We start from the raw sequence: 15,966 nt of genomic DNA on the forward strand, positions 1-15,966 counted from the left end.
TACTCGGAATATGAGCCAGTTCGTGCCACCAATGGCCCACATGCTCACAAGCCGTCTTGATTATCGGTTAATACTTGGCCAATAATTGGCCTTGGCTCCCAGGAGTCTTTGGGTCGTGATTATTGATGTGATCGTTGGTTACCACTGATAGAGTGAAATTTACGAGGCTATGATTAATCCAAATCATTCGCAAAGCCTCCGTAGAAATGATTGGTCCAAACTTGGCTATGAGCTCCTGGTGAGCTGGCGCTATTGGTCGCTATTGCGGCCCATGTTCGGGCCCGCAGGGCCAGTGAGTGGCCTGCTTCGGTTTGCATTTGCAGAGCTCGCACTTCTTCTTGGAACTTTTCATTCTGTTCTTGGTCGTGTTTCACTCCTAGTAGCTCGGCCTTAGTGGCTCCGAGGGGCGTAGTTTGACGGTGGACAATATTCTTGAGATTGTCGATGAGCTTCCACGCTTCTCTAGTGGTGATTCAGCCTGTGCCTTCGGCAGGTTTTGATCCGGTCTACACCCTGTACATTGAGTTTGAATATCCATCATAGCTATATCTGAATCTGAACTGTTAGCATATGACATCCTCTCCATTCCGGGCTCACTAAAATGGAGACATGGGTACGCTATGGACATTATTGTATCGCCACTGGCTAATGTTAGCAGGTATAGTGGCACCCCAGGAGCCGATAGCCAAGCTTGACCAATCATCGCTATCGAGGCTAAGCGGCATGAGTGGGCTATTGATGGGACCGATTGGTCCATCATCTCCTTTGGATTGGTAAGATTGCCAACCGTCATAGAGAGCGCGACGTTGATAACTTGGCGGTAGTCAGGGCCAACTATTGCCAGGGAATTGACCTGTCCGCCTAATTTTCTTGAGCGACAATGCTCTTGATCCACATTTATGTGATACTCAAATAACTGAGATATCGAATCGAAACACGCATCACAATGTGACACCGTGACCCTTACAACTCATCTCGGGGTAGAAATCAGCACGGAGAATGCCGGACTATGTTAGCGTTCAGGCACGTGCATGATGTTTGGTTTAAATGCAAAATAATGGTGGGATTTCCGAACGAATGAAAAGAGAAATAAAGATTGGCAAATAAACGTGAAATGCTCTCACCCACCATACTACTTACTGACTGGCGTGTGGCTAAAACACAGCAGGTAGTGCGGTGGGTGCCGCCCGGGTGAGAATGGGGTGAGCGCCGCTTTAGCGTCGCGCGACTCGGGTGATTAGGGTGAGTGCGCAATAGACAGGGTGAGAATGGGGTGAGACTGGGTGAGAATCATACCCTGTAGAGCGACCACTGCACTGACCCCTCAAGCTGAGCTGGCTCTAAATATCATTGGGCCAAAGCTTCCCCCTGAAACGCTCGGTCTCTTGGCATCTGCACATAGCCTCAATGTGTTGATGAGAGAAATTCTTGGCAGGAAAGCGGACGAACCAGCGTCGAGAAGTGTCGAGATCTGCAACGAGTTTGGCAGGGGAGGGAGTGCAGCCAAGTTTCGCAGACAGGTCGCACCTCCACGGCGCTAAGACAGGGTAATAGATTGGCCGCAGGGGCCTTCTGTCGGTCCCGTGTGGGGGCTAAAGATTTGAACGATCAGGTTCAGCGAAACTAGTCAGTCTGAAATATCAGTCGAGCCATTTTCGTAAATCTACTTCACAAACAGATCATTAGAGGCTCTTCAAAACTTTCATGCCAAGCGGCTACCAAAAAACGGCACGGTCCGTCGTGACCAGGAACCACTTCCCTTACCACTGGCAGGTTGGGGGTGGGGGCGCTAACCACGTATTACACAAGGCGTCATATGCCCCTCCTTTAGTACTACCGGATCGTATACGATCACGTGATTAAATTTGGCCGAATAGTTTCGCTGAGTGGCACAAGGCACGTGAACTGCTCTTGCATCGAACTCTGGGGAAAGACGATACGGAAGAATCCTTATATGTGATCGCTCGAGTTTCCAAATAATTACCATCTCAGACTTTCATTTGTTTCTTCCAGTATTTTTCATACCTCTCACGATTTACTCAGCAAGACTGGCTGCATTTCGATGTCTACTGGTTTAAGCTGGCGGTCTTGGTGTCTGCCTCAGGCCGAAGTGTAGGAATCGCGGCAAGTGGAAAAGCGTTTCCCCGATACCGTTAACTCCTTTCTTTGAGCGAAACGTTCCCGTTAATGAGGGCTTATTCGGGGCCCCTTTTAGAGGCAATGAAGAGAGCTGTACCCTACAATTTATTGGGCTCAGGACCCTGAGATCGTCGCTATGTTGAAGCCCCGTTCACTTCTACGAGGAGATATAACATATGATGTTGCAAAGGACAGTGACGCTAATATTCTCCACGAGTTAGGCTACAGAGATCAGAAGATCCGATTCTTTACCTATCTGTACCGAAACCGAGAGCTGATCAAGTCGCTTATTACCACACATCTTGGTCTGGCATCTCAAAATTCGTGTCATCTTGTGGATGTGGAAGACTGGATACATGGAAGCTTTAATGTTTGCATTCGGGCTGATGTCTTCGACTCGACAGGAGCGGTCGGGAGGCAGGTGATGATTCGTTTCCCTCTGCCGTATCGAATTGGGGAGTATTTTTGCCCTGGAAATGCGGATGAGAAAGTTCGTTGTGAAGTTGGAACTTATACATGGCTTAAAGAAAATTGCCCGACTGTCCCCATCCCCGTCTCTATGGATATGGGCTTTCGAGCGGCAAAACTGTATCACTCTCATTTATTCTACCCCCAATCTGAACCCTCGCTTATATTTTACCTAGTTCATCGAATTCAGCAGCCTGCCTTTCCTCTCTCGCAACATCCAGCGTCTGCGCCGAGTGATTTTACAGACTCTAGGATATCGAGTTCCATCCTTCTACGCTGAGAATCCCAGCGAATCTTATAATATCCTCGGCCAACCTTACATTATCATCGAATATGTCAGTCAATCAAGCAGCAACATGCTTTCAGCAACATGGGAGGAAGGGCGCTTCAACCCGACTCTGCGCTCCAACCTGTTCCGAGGCCTTTCTCGCATTATTCTCACTATGGCACGAGTTCCACTACCTAAGATTGGATCTTTCTCTATTGATGATGACGGCTATTTAAAATTGAACAACCGGCCTCTTACCATGGAAATCCAACAATTGGAAAACGAAAGAATTCCAGTGAATATACACCGGGGCACGACACATCTTGGTATAGAATCTTTTATTCACGACGCTCTTTCTCTACACGAAAGTCGTCTTCGCTATCAGCCAAACGCACTCAACAGTCGTGAAGACGGACTCTATCAAGCGTCTGCACTAATGGTCATGAGAAGCATCTGGCCTTGTCTCTTTAGCCGGGAGCTTTTTCGGGGGCCTTTTCTTTTCAACCTCACAGATCTCAACCAAAGCAATATCTTTGTTGACAATGATTGGAATATTGTACGGCTAATAGACCTTGAATGGGCTTGTTCTCAACCTGCTGAGATGATACATCCTCCATACTGGTTAACAAACCAAGCCATCGACTTGATCGACTCAAGTGAATATGAGGCCCTCCACACCGAATTCATGGACATATTTGCGGAGGAACAGAGGAGTTCCGACCCTTTCCAACTGTATCCGACAATGAAGAAAGGACTCGAGAATGGCACGTTCTGGTATTCTCTTGCTCTTACGAGTCCTTCAGCCTTTTCCACAATTTTTTATGACCATCTTCAGCCTAAGTTTACAAATGGTCATGGTATAACCGAGTTTTGGAGCATCACGATGCCATATTTTTCCTTAGATACAGCCGCCTTGATTCAGCAAAAGGTTAAAGACAAAGAGAGATATGACGTTTCTCTACAAGAAGCATTCCGATGCTAGATCACTGCTTCCTGCATATCTGCAATTATCTTGGTTGGTTTAGACTTTGTCCCTGGCTGTTGTTTTCGTCCTTCTTCAATTGCTCTGCTGCGGCCTGGAGACTTGCTATTGCCTTTCCACCTCTCTTTTGCTGCGCGGCCTTTCCGGAAGAAGAGAGCTGGTTCATAGATTTTGCATCCATTTTCATAGCGACACTCGCTTCTTCGACTTTGCCATCATAACTTGAATCTGATATTCGATCCGCCATCTAGAAGCATCACAGTGAGTAATTTGTTTGCAGAGTTAGGAGGGCCTCGATAGTATCTTACCGCTGGCACAATAGGGTCTGACCGGACGATTATATTGGCACGAAATGGCAAGGGAGCATGTAGTATTTGTCGAGGTTGTAGGAAGAATATGCGAGCTTTGGTGGGAGAAGCCCTTACGCATATTTCTTCCATTTTGGCCGGTGTCGACCGTCAGTGGGGGCTGTATACCCCGCTCTGCCTCTTACTTCTCTGCTGGCCTATTAATGCACATTCCATCTCATATAGACCAATTAAAACGGTTTCCTACCCCTCCGTGACCGTAGATAACTCTGAGGTAGCCGCTTGTTGCGGCCCGTGCCACAGGATGCACTGTGTCTCATGTGCCAACCAGTGAGGAAGACTTTCCACCCGCTTGGCGATGAATGGTTTAGAATCCCCTCAAAAGTTGAGGCCCCCAAAGTAAGTGATACATGTGATTACGTGCTCACAGCCACGAGCTACTTGTGCACCCACTAACTCCATTTTATACGCGCGAGTCTTCTAATGACCAAGATTCCAGACAGGTGATATCTCCAGGATGAGACTCAAAGCGAAACCATAGCCCGACACGCCGATCACTCTTGCCAGTATCAACAGTGATTTTTCACCCAACGATGCTTACTGGGCACTTAGATCAGCGTCCTGGTGGTAACGGACTGTCCTCTGTTACTTTAATTAATCCTGTCAGCTGAATCAAAAGTTGAGTCACTATCCACACCTTGGTCAATATAAAACCTCAAGTGTGTCTTTAAAACTATTATGCAGGTTTTGGCTATATCCGACCCAGGAAGGGGATCTCCGGCTTTCTATGGCAAGAATTTCAGAGTGAAGCTATGGTTATCGGATGCTTCAACGAGCTCAAGAATCTACGATGCCTTTTTTTTGGAAGATAAGACCTGATTATAAACCTGCTTTCTCTATAGCGCTGCATATGCTAGTCATACCTTAGGGTCGCACTAGCGGATATTAGTTTTTCCATACCCGAACCCAAAGCCTCGGGCATCAAACCAACCCACCATCCTTTTCCCCGCCGCCCGGGAAGTTATTGAATCACTTCTTCCAAAGCGACCACCGGACGGGACTTATATTCACTGTTGGTATTTTCCTCCATTCTGCTCGCTGGCTATTCAAAGTACAATACTGACGGTCCGCCTCCTCTAGCACACCCACGTCAAATATACCAGAGCCATGCCGACCAACATACAAGCCGATGCATTTCCAGAACTTGAATCGCTAGCAAAATGGGTTTCTAGCGCCGAAATGAAGGAGGAGAAAGGTAAAATCAATCTCCTCGGATGCGTGGATAAAGCCCGGGAAGTGAAAGCGCGGCCATTGTTAGAGAAATTAGGATATATCACGGTACTGAGATCCAACCTATTCAAATGGGAAAACGAGTCTGATCAGGTACAGGGCCATTCTGTTCTATTATTGCGAATATGTGGAAAGGCATCGATTACGAAGCCCGATGGCCGAACCTTATTATTCTTCCCTCTATCCAGCGACGTCCAGGTTGAGGGCGAGATACTCAAACCAGGGAGTTTTATTCAACTTACTAAAAACCTGGACCTTGACACGCGATTAGATTGTATGATCATCATTCTACCTTAACCTGCCTTGCGGGATCATTTCTGTATCTGCCTCGCTTTTGTATATGAATCGCAAAACTTTTATGTCATGATTAGCTCGCATCACTCTATAATATTTGACATTGAACATATATTCCGTAAGGATCCACGGACTAAAATATCCCAATAATTATACGGTTATAACATTGTGGCCAGCCTGTACGATGACACTATCGGAAGATGTGGTGTGAGGGGTCAAAGGCATTTGTCCGGCCTCACTTGAGATACTGTCGTTTTGAAAATCGGGGAATAGAGCAGACAAAATATTCTTCGCCGTCTCCTGCTCGGCCTGGACAGACTGACCGGTTCTGTTGTCACTTATTAATGGTTTTGTCTCCTGCGTAGCCACATTGGTCTCATTTATTTCGCCGGTCTGGTCCAGAGTGCTGTCGATCTGAGAGATAAAAATCGCATCACTTGATAATGGGTCAAGGCCTGTTTTCTCTTGCATAGCCGCATTCGTCCCATTCATCTCGCCAGTTTGGTCCAGAGTGCTGTCAAGAGGGAATGTGAACAGCGCAACACTTGATAACGGGTCAAAGCCTGTTGTCTCTTCCATAGTCGCATTGGTCTCATCTATTTCGCCGGTCTGGTCCAGAATGTTGTCGATCTGAGAGATAAAAAGCGCATCACTTGATAATGGGTCAAGACCTGTTGTCTCTTGCATAGCCGCATTCGCCCCATTCATCTCGCCAGTTTGGTCCAGAGTGCTGTCAAGAGGGAATGTGAACAGCGCAACACTTGATAACGGGTCAAAGCCTGTTGTCTCTTCCATAGTCGCATTGGCCTCATTGGTTTCGCCGGTCTGGCTCACGATGCTATTTGAAGCAAGGCCAAATAACTCGTCTCTTGCAAAGTATGACGTTGAATGGTCGGAACTGCCAAATTGAAATGGCGCATCGATTGCCGGTGGTTGGAAATGTGACATCTCGATATCATTGAGATTTGGGTCACTGATATGAAGTACTTCCCCAGGCTGAACATTCTGAGGTCCAGACAAGCTTCCTAATACTTCACTCGTAGAGACTGAGCCACACATCGCTGACATAGTGTAAGGTGTATCAGCTCTGTAAGACGAGAGTCGTCTTCTTTTACAACGATCTCCAGGAATCGTCACGTTGAGAAAACAAGATTGTAATTCGGTGAACCATCTGGATGCCCGTTCCACAACCTCCAAGAGGCAGAATTCCTTTTCGATGGACTTTGATGGCCCTATCAACGGGAAAGGGAGGCGCAGTTTTATTTTCGCGCCATTGGCGAAGAATTTCTCCACGAATCTCGGGATTTCACCCAACTGCAAGTTTCTGAACGGTGTAATGGCCAAGGCGGTTAGAGCAGATATACCTCTTCCAGAATAGGCTTCCCCGGCGTAGATACTCTGTCTTTGTTTCAGTTCGTGCCGGAAAGCCTCTTCAATCTTGAGATGTTTTTGACCGGCTTGAATATAATGAGATATCCTTTTAATTTCCTTTTCAGGGGCACAAAGGTGATCCCTCACAAATTTAGGGATTTTTCCATCTCTTTTCTTGTTCCTTCTTGGAATGCAGTGACTCTCGAAAATTGAGAATTGAAGCGCTAGACCACGTAGCGCAAGCGCTCGACAGAGCTTGTCTTCGGTGGTTGGTTTTTGAATACGCTCTAGCCTTTCGATAAAAATCATCCAGCGACCAGAACTTTGGTATATGTCTTTGATCCATTCATCCAGGTGCTTTGGGATGAGATCCCACAGCCCTGGGATTTCACCCAGCAATGCTGTGTAAAGCTCAAAAGCCGGCAAATCTTCCTGCCCAGCATCCCTGTCGGTCATTGCGGTGTCCTCAGAGGCATTATTGAGTTCGGGTTGCTCCTGGTCTTGTGCGGGATGGCCATTGTCAGTGGTTTTGCTTGAATCACTAACGGGGGCCTGGATCAAACTCTGGGCTCTGCCTTGGCAGAAGATGCATCGAGGAATTTCTAAAGGGTCCAATCCACGAGAAGAGACCATCTTGGTTAATCTATCTCCTAGTTCTCTTATCACAAGGGCCGCCTCGTCGTGGTGGGAGTAAAGAAAGTCATCTGATGCTTCACGCAAAGTTGCTAAAGCAGTGGAGTTATCCATTTAATAGATAAGGTCGTTGACCTAGGGTACAGGGAGGAGAGACAGGATCGAAAAGAGACCAGACATTGGGGTTAAGGGGAGGCTTGCCCGGAGGGATGATTTTCAGCCAATATCAGTCCATGCCCATTAGAGTGCTTGGACCTTTCACTGCTCTGTACTATTGGTAGTTTGAAGCGGGGTTACCTGCACCTCATGTCACACAGAGTCGGATAGTGACAGAAGGATTGGGGCCAGGCCTTCACGCATTCTGATCTCAGTATACTGCTTTAGCTCTTTAAAACCAGCATATTCCCTACCAGGAAAAGGTCGCTGCATGAACTCCACCTCATAAATAGGGACTCTTCCCTTGACTCTTTTTATGTGCCATTGGTATTCATGGTCTGCTCAAATAGTCTGTGGTATTTTGGTCACCGTGTTTGTATCCCCCTCTCCAATATTTGTTAGGATATTGAAGATAATATGAGGCTTCGAATCTTCTTCTCACCGTTGACCACATACAGGTGATTCATGCGTGGTCGACTTGGTGGAAATATTCATCGTCAGGCATTCTATCGAGAATGAGCATCAAATAGCCGGAGCAACCAATTAGAGTTGAGAGCAAAATCCCCAGGGGGTTTTGCTTTGATCTATCATTGGCTGCCTTAGCCATAGTGGCGTTCCCTGTTGGTGGTGGAGTGGAGAAAGATCTGATGAATCACAGCTGAGAGCAAAATCCCCAGGGGGGTTTTGCTTTGATCTATCATTGGCTGCCTTAGCCATAGTGGCGTTCCCCTGCTGATGGTGGAGTGGAGAAAGATCTGATGAATCACAGTTGGGAGCAAAATCCCCAGGGGGTTTTGCTTTGATCTATCATTGGCTATTCTGATTATAGTGGTGTCGCCATATTCCGTTCAGTCGGATCTTCGGCTTGAATGACTATACTGCACAGTATATATTGAAATGAGAAAAGATCGATGGTAGTCTTGCAAGTAGACAGGGGGTCGATAGTGATACAACACCAGCACCCCGCAGCGCTGCACGCGTAGTGAGACATAGTTCTGAGATGGGAGAGCGAGCATCGCTTGTCCAATCTATAAAATGATAGTTGCTGCCCGTCCTTTCCGTACCAGTGTCCGGAGAGAGCTTTAGATTATCTTTACTTCTTTACTTCAGCGATCCTCAATGTGCGAACTCCTTGTCTAATTACACGACGGTCGTGGTGGCTGCGGCCATGCAATTGCGTATGGATACCAACGTTGTCAAAATGCTTTTCAGCGACCTGACAGACATCCATGTATCCCCCCCCACCGGCAGAATGCGTGATTTGCCGCGGGCGTCAGATGCACTGGACCGACACGAGGAAGGGCTGTGCGCTGTTTGCAGAGGCGAAACACCTCCAAGTTCCGAAGGCTCTGAAATTCTCGAGATTGTTTAACGTTAGTCATTTCATTAGGAATTGAATTCCCACAGCTAATTTCTTATAGTGAGGAAGATGGGCCATGAAGAATTGAGCTTGGGCTAGGTTCACTATTGGCTATTTTCGCGATATCTGTGATCCTGCGATCCGGATTTTTATCTTATCAAACGATAAACCTAAGTTTTCAGTACTACTTTGAACTATTTGTACCATTGAAGTAATCTACCAGCTTTAAGGATTCCCCCCTAACGTTGTACTTGATTGGAAGATCTGGTCACCGCCTTCGTACCAAAAGCATAAATAGCTTTGTCCTTTGATAAATCTGCCCGACTAACTTCTCTCCATCTCATTTCGACATGGCGCAGGCGAAGCGAGTGGTTCTACGTCTTCGTGAAGCTGACATGAATGATCGTGATCTCTATGAGCCTGCTCGATTATACCTTGAAAAGCATGGGCACTCTTCAAGTGAGATAGAATCCAATCGTCACTTTATTCATATTCAACCCCCCCAACCCCCATATCCCACAAGCCGACCCAAAACTCCATGTTATCATTGACATGGAGGTTAAGCAACATTCTGGGAATCTGAGCCACGACTTTCCTCACGAGTTCTTTCGTGTCCGGCGTGAAGGAACTGAGCTGTGCGAAAAATCCCATATAGACACGCTACGTTACTTCTCACTAACTTTGCTGTATAGGTTAATTTTTCGTTATCGCCAGAACCAGTGGTTTGAAAATTTCAAACGTACAGTTCGCGAAATTACGGACAATATTTATCCTTGGGGAGACGACAACTTGAAATTGAGCGAAGAAAGCAGGAGGGCTTAGTTAATGAGATGGATGGAATCTCTCGTCCTAGTAAAATCTGGCCTCAAAGGATTCGACAAAGTTGTCGGCCGACCTCTGCGACTTTACGAGGTTCGATAAACTAGCAACAAGGAATATTTTGTGAATATCGCGACTTACATGCGGCAAATACTGCCGGGAGCCAGCCTTCAGAGGATGATATCGAGTAGAAGATTGCGGAGTCGTCCAGATTCTCCAAACAGAAGTTGCGGATCATCCTCTTTCCGATCAATTCCGGCCCCACCAAGATAACGTAATCCAAATTATTAGATCTTATCCAGTGAAGTCCGAAAATCCGAAAATCTCGTAAAGTGTCTAGTCAATTTTTCGATTCAGGTTGAATCATGAACCCTAAAACGGAATATTGATTCCTCGATCACTGACAATCCGATGTTCTCTTAGCTGACTAAGCCATAATGTATGTAGGTTGGATTGAAGACATTATTAAACCACCCGGGCAGCTGAAATTCTCTAAACTATATGGTTTCTTCGGCAAAATGGAAGGCACATAAACGGCACCCCTGTCGCTGACGCACACTGACAGGGGTACCACTTTAGTCAAAGTGGTGCCTGCGACAGGAGTTTCGCCATAAACAAATTGATATCCGTCCCATGAAAATCCTGTGTCAGGATTTAATCATCAAGTATGTAAGATTTTATCCACCATCCTGCCAGCTGAAACACTCCAAGAAGCATGGACCGGACTCGAGGCTCGGTTGGTTCGGTTTAGCCAATACTATGCACACTCAGAACTCTGCAGTCAATCAAGATCCACAGGTATAGGGGCAATCTGAAATACAGACATATAAAGATTGTATCCACCCTGTTGTCAAGTATCTAGGACGGACAGTGGCACCCGCATACCTGGGGACAAATTATCTTGACTCAGAAGCTTCCTGATATCAGTTCGAGACACATCATGACAGCAAGAAGATCCACTATATCGCAACGGTTGTTTCTTGCTTGCGATAATTGCAAGAAGAGCAAGACTCGTTGCAGCAAGGGAGATACCTGCGTGCGCTGCTTCAAACTCAATCGGGTTTGCGTACGGTCCATGTTAGTTGAAATTATTTATCTCATTCCTCCAAGGAGTTTTTACTCATTCTCTCAAAGGAGACCTGCGGTCAGAATGGCGTATGACGCGAATAAAGCGAGCTTGAAACGTTACGGTCTTCCGAAAAATTCTGACATTAAGAAGTACAAGGCTTCTTTTTTCAATCAAATCCATCATGTCAGTAACTCAACTTAGATGATTATTGTCAGAAAGCTAACGAGCTTTAAAGGTGTTCTGCGTGGTTGATGAAGAGCAATTTGAGGGCGAATGGCGCCAATTTAGAGAGACCCCCGAGACTTTTTCAAGTGCTTGGCAGGCTCTTCTCTTTACGATACTTTCACTGGGGTGTCTAGTCCCAGATGAATACGACCAATTACTCCATACAATCTCTGTTCAGTATGAACAGCAAGCGTGGGAATGTTTTACCAAAGCTGAAATCGATAAAAATTTATCGATAACCGGATTGAAAGCTCTGTTATTACTTTCATATATCAGAGCATATCGGGGAGGCTCTATCTCTGCCCTCGCGCGAATGGTATGGAGAGCCGCCAAGAAACTAGAGATTACTGCGACAAACGAGAAAGATGTCTTCAATGGAGTGGTGACCATTTTTTCGCTGAATGTACAGCTCTCGCAGACACCTAAGCAGGAATGGATCCCTGAGGATATAGGGCTCCAGATAAAGATATCCTCCGCATCAACTACAACTCACCCCGAGCTTGATTTAATTTATTTGCGTATATCATCCCCGAGAGTTAGTCACATCGATTCAGAACAACAACTAATTGGATTTGTGGAGAGGTTGAAAGACGCAAAGTGTTATTTGGGGGTTCAACAGCATCAACAAAACACAGATTCCACAATGAGCAGCCTCTCAATATTAGAAGCCCGCGTCAATTATCTACTCTATTACATCTTCCGCTATACCCATTTGGCTTCGTCAGAACATGTCCACTTCGCAAGGAATGTCCTGCAATCATTCCAGCAGGCTACCTGGTATCGATCTGGAATCGGGAGCCTCGAAGCCGCTGATTGTGCCTTGAGTCTTGCCAGTTCGACAGTCAATGAGGATTTACGCCTTCTCGACCATACTAAGGAAGTTTTGAAGTCTATAGCGCCTTACAGCAATATCAGCAGAGGGCGCCTCCCCGAAGTTGAAGAGACAATGGAATATTATTCCAGAGCAGAGAATTTAGTTGAGGCTTATCTAGATGAGTTATCCTTTCAGTCCATGATATGGAGCGGGGACTGGGGGCGAAGCAGATAGTGACTGTTGGACTGTGAAGTTTTTTTTCTTTCTGTTACCGTCAGTTGAGTTTTCACTGGAGGTATATCTGTTTTTTTAGTGTTCAATGTATGAGTTTGATTCTATAAAATTTATGCTCCCTCAAAAAAATCTATTTAAATGATGTTGTGACTCTTGCTTCGAGTTTGAATATTCCACCGTCTTTGTTACCAATCTACCTCGATGTTAAAAACCTACTCTTCGACCCCGCTTCAAGGGCCTATCCGAGGTCCTAATGGCCGACGCTTGATCCGGCATATGACCTGGCGCTCATCGACATACAGAATCATGGCCTCATTATGGGTATTGGCAATGGTTTACATTCTCTGGCTGATTCGCGACATCTTCTACCTACCATTCAATGCGTCCAACACTACGGTATCTTGACCTTGCCCCAGCTCTAACCTATGAGAGCAACTGGCGAATAAGATGCTACTTGAGGTGGAGAAGGGGTGACAAGGAAAGAAAATATTGCGTCTGCGAATTTTCGCTACATTGATTCCTGTAAGAGTAAACAGACAAAACTTTATGGTCTAAAAGATTAATCATTAAAAGATTAAGTACGAAAATTATTTGTGAACTTCTGTAATTTAATAACAGCTGGAAATACCCCCAATGGACTTCTATAAAAAAATTCCAATCAGCTCAGTCTACCTGTATACATTGATTGAGATCGAACCTCCGCTATGTTTCATCTCTTGAAGTACTTCCGCAATTTCGAGTTTTTAAGCAGTTGTTTTGGCTCGCCACAGGTAGGTCCTACAGTACCACGAATGGATAGAGCTGACCGTTTCTAGGAATCCAAAAACGCGAATCCATCCACTCCGAATAGTCCCACATATCTACAGCATCAGCTTTCAGTGAGGGAGCAAGAGACTATGACATATCCCGATACTTTTAAGCTACCAAACGACAAAAGCTGTAATGTTTCTGACCTTCATACGGGCAGCCTTCGAAGGTCGGATAGCCCCGAGAATTGGCAAATTGCTAGAGTCTTGCGCATCAAGTCCTCCAAGACATCGCTTTATGGGTTACAAGTAAGAGTCGAACTCAGGAAAAATAATACGATGCAAGTTGAAGGAAAATGGATGAATCAGGAGCAATGTGAAGATATGGATGGTTATGCCGACGCGTTTGTAGCATTCACGGAAAACCAGCGGAAGATGTGCCGAGAATAGTCGTGCTAGCTAAGAAGCTATATGAAGAGTGTAATTCCCACAATTGTCCACCTTTAAGTTATTCCATCAAGTCAACTTGCCCAATACTAGCCGAATGTATATTTGTTGCTGACTATTCTTCAGTTTCATAGGCTAGCAAGACGAGGAAGAAGTATTACAGACAAGAGGTGGCCTAGAAAAATGGACTCATTTGACCTTCGTCCATTTTTTGCACAAAGCCAATCCGGTGGGTCTTACTAAATCGAAATACTAAAAAATCGGCTGAATATTTACCAGCTGTGTTGTCTTTGGATGAAACGAACAGAAATGTTTTCAGCTATCAAAGTTCTATCACGGAGACACTCAAGGCTAGATACGGTATCGAGGCAGGAGCAAACCTGGCTAGCGTGTACATGACTATGTTCGAAATATCTCCGGTACTTTTTCATGAACACCAAGATCGCAGGTGGCTTTACAATGCTATGTGGGCTCGTGTGTTCAACCAGGAATACCTATCTACAGAAGACGGTGCATTTAACTGGCTATCAATTGCGATAAAGCAACGGGCGTGGATTGGATATGATGGAATGAGGATTTTGCCCGTCCTAGGAACACAGAGCAGGGTACTTGCGCTGTTTAATAGCTTAGAGCAGCTCGATACCAAAGAGTGGGAGGCACAATTTTGCTTGGACTCTTACGAAACCCCGAAAATCATAGGATCGATATACTACATCGCCTCACTTTTCCAAAGTTGCTGCCATGTACCCGACATGCCAGTGAATCCTCAACTTGACATTTTAGTGTCATACGAGCAACGCAGGGCAGAAGCCGACAGAATCTGTCTGAATGTCGCTATATACTTCTCAGAGAGGTCCTCAAAGTGAGTGAAGCTGACTGCGACCTCGGACTCCAACTTTTTATAACGCGATATATAGTTCTGCTTCGCTCGAATACCCAGATAAATACGAAAACGGATCTGGATCTTTTATCAACTTGGAAAATAAATTTCTCTGTCAGGAATGTGGCAAGGAATTTAAGACCATGCTTCGATTAGCCAACCATGAGCTGGAACATGGAAGATTGCACCCACAATTTCAAGATTCGCCACGATGCTGGAAAGGAGATTGCAATGGAAGGATTTATGCTGAACTACGAACATTGAAAGAGCATGAAGCAAGGTTACATCGGATCAGGTTTTCCGAAAGCTAGTCATCAAGTATCATGGCAGTAAATTGCATCTTGCATCTTTCGAAGGAACAGGCCTTGACGTTCAATTCTCTTCCGAGAACCATGATGAGCTCTGATAAGAATCTCTTCCAAGCATTCTTTCTGTGCAAGTCTAACAACTATTGCGATTTGATACAAGATTGTTACAGTGTACACAAGCTAGTTCTAATCATGTTGCTTAAAAGCTTCTTCCACCCCATTTCCAAAGAAGAAAAATTACCTTACTCTTTCTCTAAAGAACGTGCAATCTTTCGTATTCCTGGGATATTTCCATAAACTACAACACAAGAATGAGTAGCATTGATCCCCTTCGACCACGAGCATTTGCGAGCTATATCGATGAGGTGGCAGATGAATCTACATATACGATCCTCAATGAGAGCTTGAAATTAAACCAAGACAAAGACCTGGCATACTTCGCTGTCCTTGCAAGTGGGTTGATTGACGCAAAATTTCCACCATTCGGCTTGCGTCAACGCATGCTAGAGATGTTCATGTCAGAGCTTGGAATTTCTCTGGCCGCCAAGATATTTTTTGATCAATCTAGAGAAAAGGAGGTACTCGAGAAAAATATAAGAAGACTGTCGGTACTCGCCAAGGAAGAAGCACAGGAAGTGCGCAGACGCCAAAGCCTCCTGGAAGGCTGCTACTTTAGCTACCCCGAAAGGAAAGATGATCAACATTGGCATTTAGCAGAGCTTCAGGAGAGAATTTTCGAGGTAGATCGTTTGTTCGGTAAAAAATAAGAACCTCTTTTCTGTCAATAATAATAGGCTCGTATTTGATTTACACTTCAATAAATGTACTTTTGGAACTACTGGGAACCATGTCGCTCACCTGGTCTTCCCTGGACAGACCACATAGATACTCGAAGAAGCCATCATTCCAATTACCGCTATCACTTTTCAAGTCTTATAAAAGGGGCTGCAAGTTACTCTAGATTGATCGCATGCAATCCACCGCTCGCCGTTGAATTCCAAATGGCCCCCTCAGCCAAGACCATCCGGTACAGCAAAACCGACGAGCTAGATCGATATTATAGATCTGTATTTTCAAAACTTTCTCAAAAAGCTATACGTACGCTTTTAAATCAACTAAAGCGACCGGAGTTTATCGGAATTGGAGCCGGTAAGA

The 15,966-nt window shown here is 45.5% G+C and overlaps 5 protein-coding genes across 5 annotated transcripts; 2 read left to right on the plus strand and 3 right to left on the minus strand.

The window, feature by feature from the left end:
* Positions 1-173: 173 nt before the first annotated feature.
* Positions 174-725, minus strand: N7509_000288 (uncharacterized protein; the record flags this gene model as incomplete). The annotated part of the gene is made up of 3 exons (XM_056624935.1): positions 174-462; positions 520-549; positions 610-725. The coding sequence occupies 3 exons, from the start codon at positions 723-725 to the stop codon at positions 174-176; spliced, it is 435 nt and encodes a 144-aa protein (XP_056493517.1).
* Positions 726-2,963: 2,238 nt separating this feature from the next.
* N7509_000289 (uncharacterized protein) lies at positions 2,964-3,857 on the plus strand (the record flags this gene model as incomplete). Its single annotated transcript, XM_056624936.1, has 1 exon — positions 2,964-3,857. The coding sequence occupies one exon, from the start codon at positions 2,964-2,966 to the stop codon at positions 3,855-3,857; it is 894 nt and encodes a 297-aa protein (XP_056493518.1).
* A 25-nt stretch (positions 3,858-3,882) lies between these two features.
* On the minus strand, positions 3,883-4,297 carry N7509_000290 (uncharacterized protein; the record flags this gene model as incomplete). Its single annotated transcript, XM_056624937.1, has 2 exons — positions 3,883-4,104; positions 4,283-4,297. The coding sequence occupies 2 exons, from the start codon at positions 4,295-4,297 to the stop codon at positions 3,883-3,885; spliced, it is 237 nt and encodes a 78-aa protein (XP_056493519.1).
* A 1,602-nt stretch (positions 4,298-5,899) lies between these two features.
* N7509_000291 (uncharacterized protein) lies at positions 5,900-7,753 on the minus strand (the record flags this gene model as incomplete). The annotated part of the gene is made up of 1 exon (XM_056624938.1): positions 5,900-7,753. The coding sequence occupies one exon, from the start codon at positions 7,751-7,753 to the stop codon at positions 5,900-5,902; it is 1,854 nt and encodes a 617-aa protein (XP_056493520.1).
* Positions 7,754-15,122: 7,369 nt separating this feature from the next.
* On the plus strand, positions 15,123-15,578 carry N7509_000292 (uncharacterized protein; the record flags this gene model as incomplete). The annotated part of the gene is made up of 1 exon (XM_056624939.1): positions 15,123-15,578. One exon carries the CDS (start codon positions 15,123-15,125, stop codon positions 15,576-15,578), a length of 456 nt encoding a protein of 151 aa, XP_056493521.1.
* Between the last annotated feature and the right edge of the window lie 388 nt (positions 15,579-15,966).

Source organism: Penicillium cosmopolitanum (assembly GCF_028827165.1).
Source record: "Penicillium cosmopolitanum strain IBT 29677 chromosome Unknown utg000003l:1.0-3747932.0:1.0-3751027.0, whole genome shotgun sequence".
Taxonomy (NCBI): Eukaryota; Fungi; Ascomycota; class Eurotiomycetes; order Eurotiales; family Aspergillaceae; genus Penicillium; species Penicillium cosmopolitanum.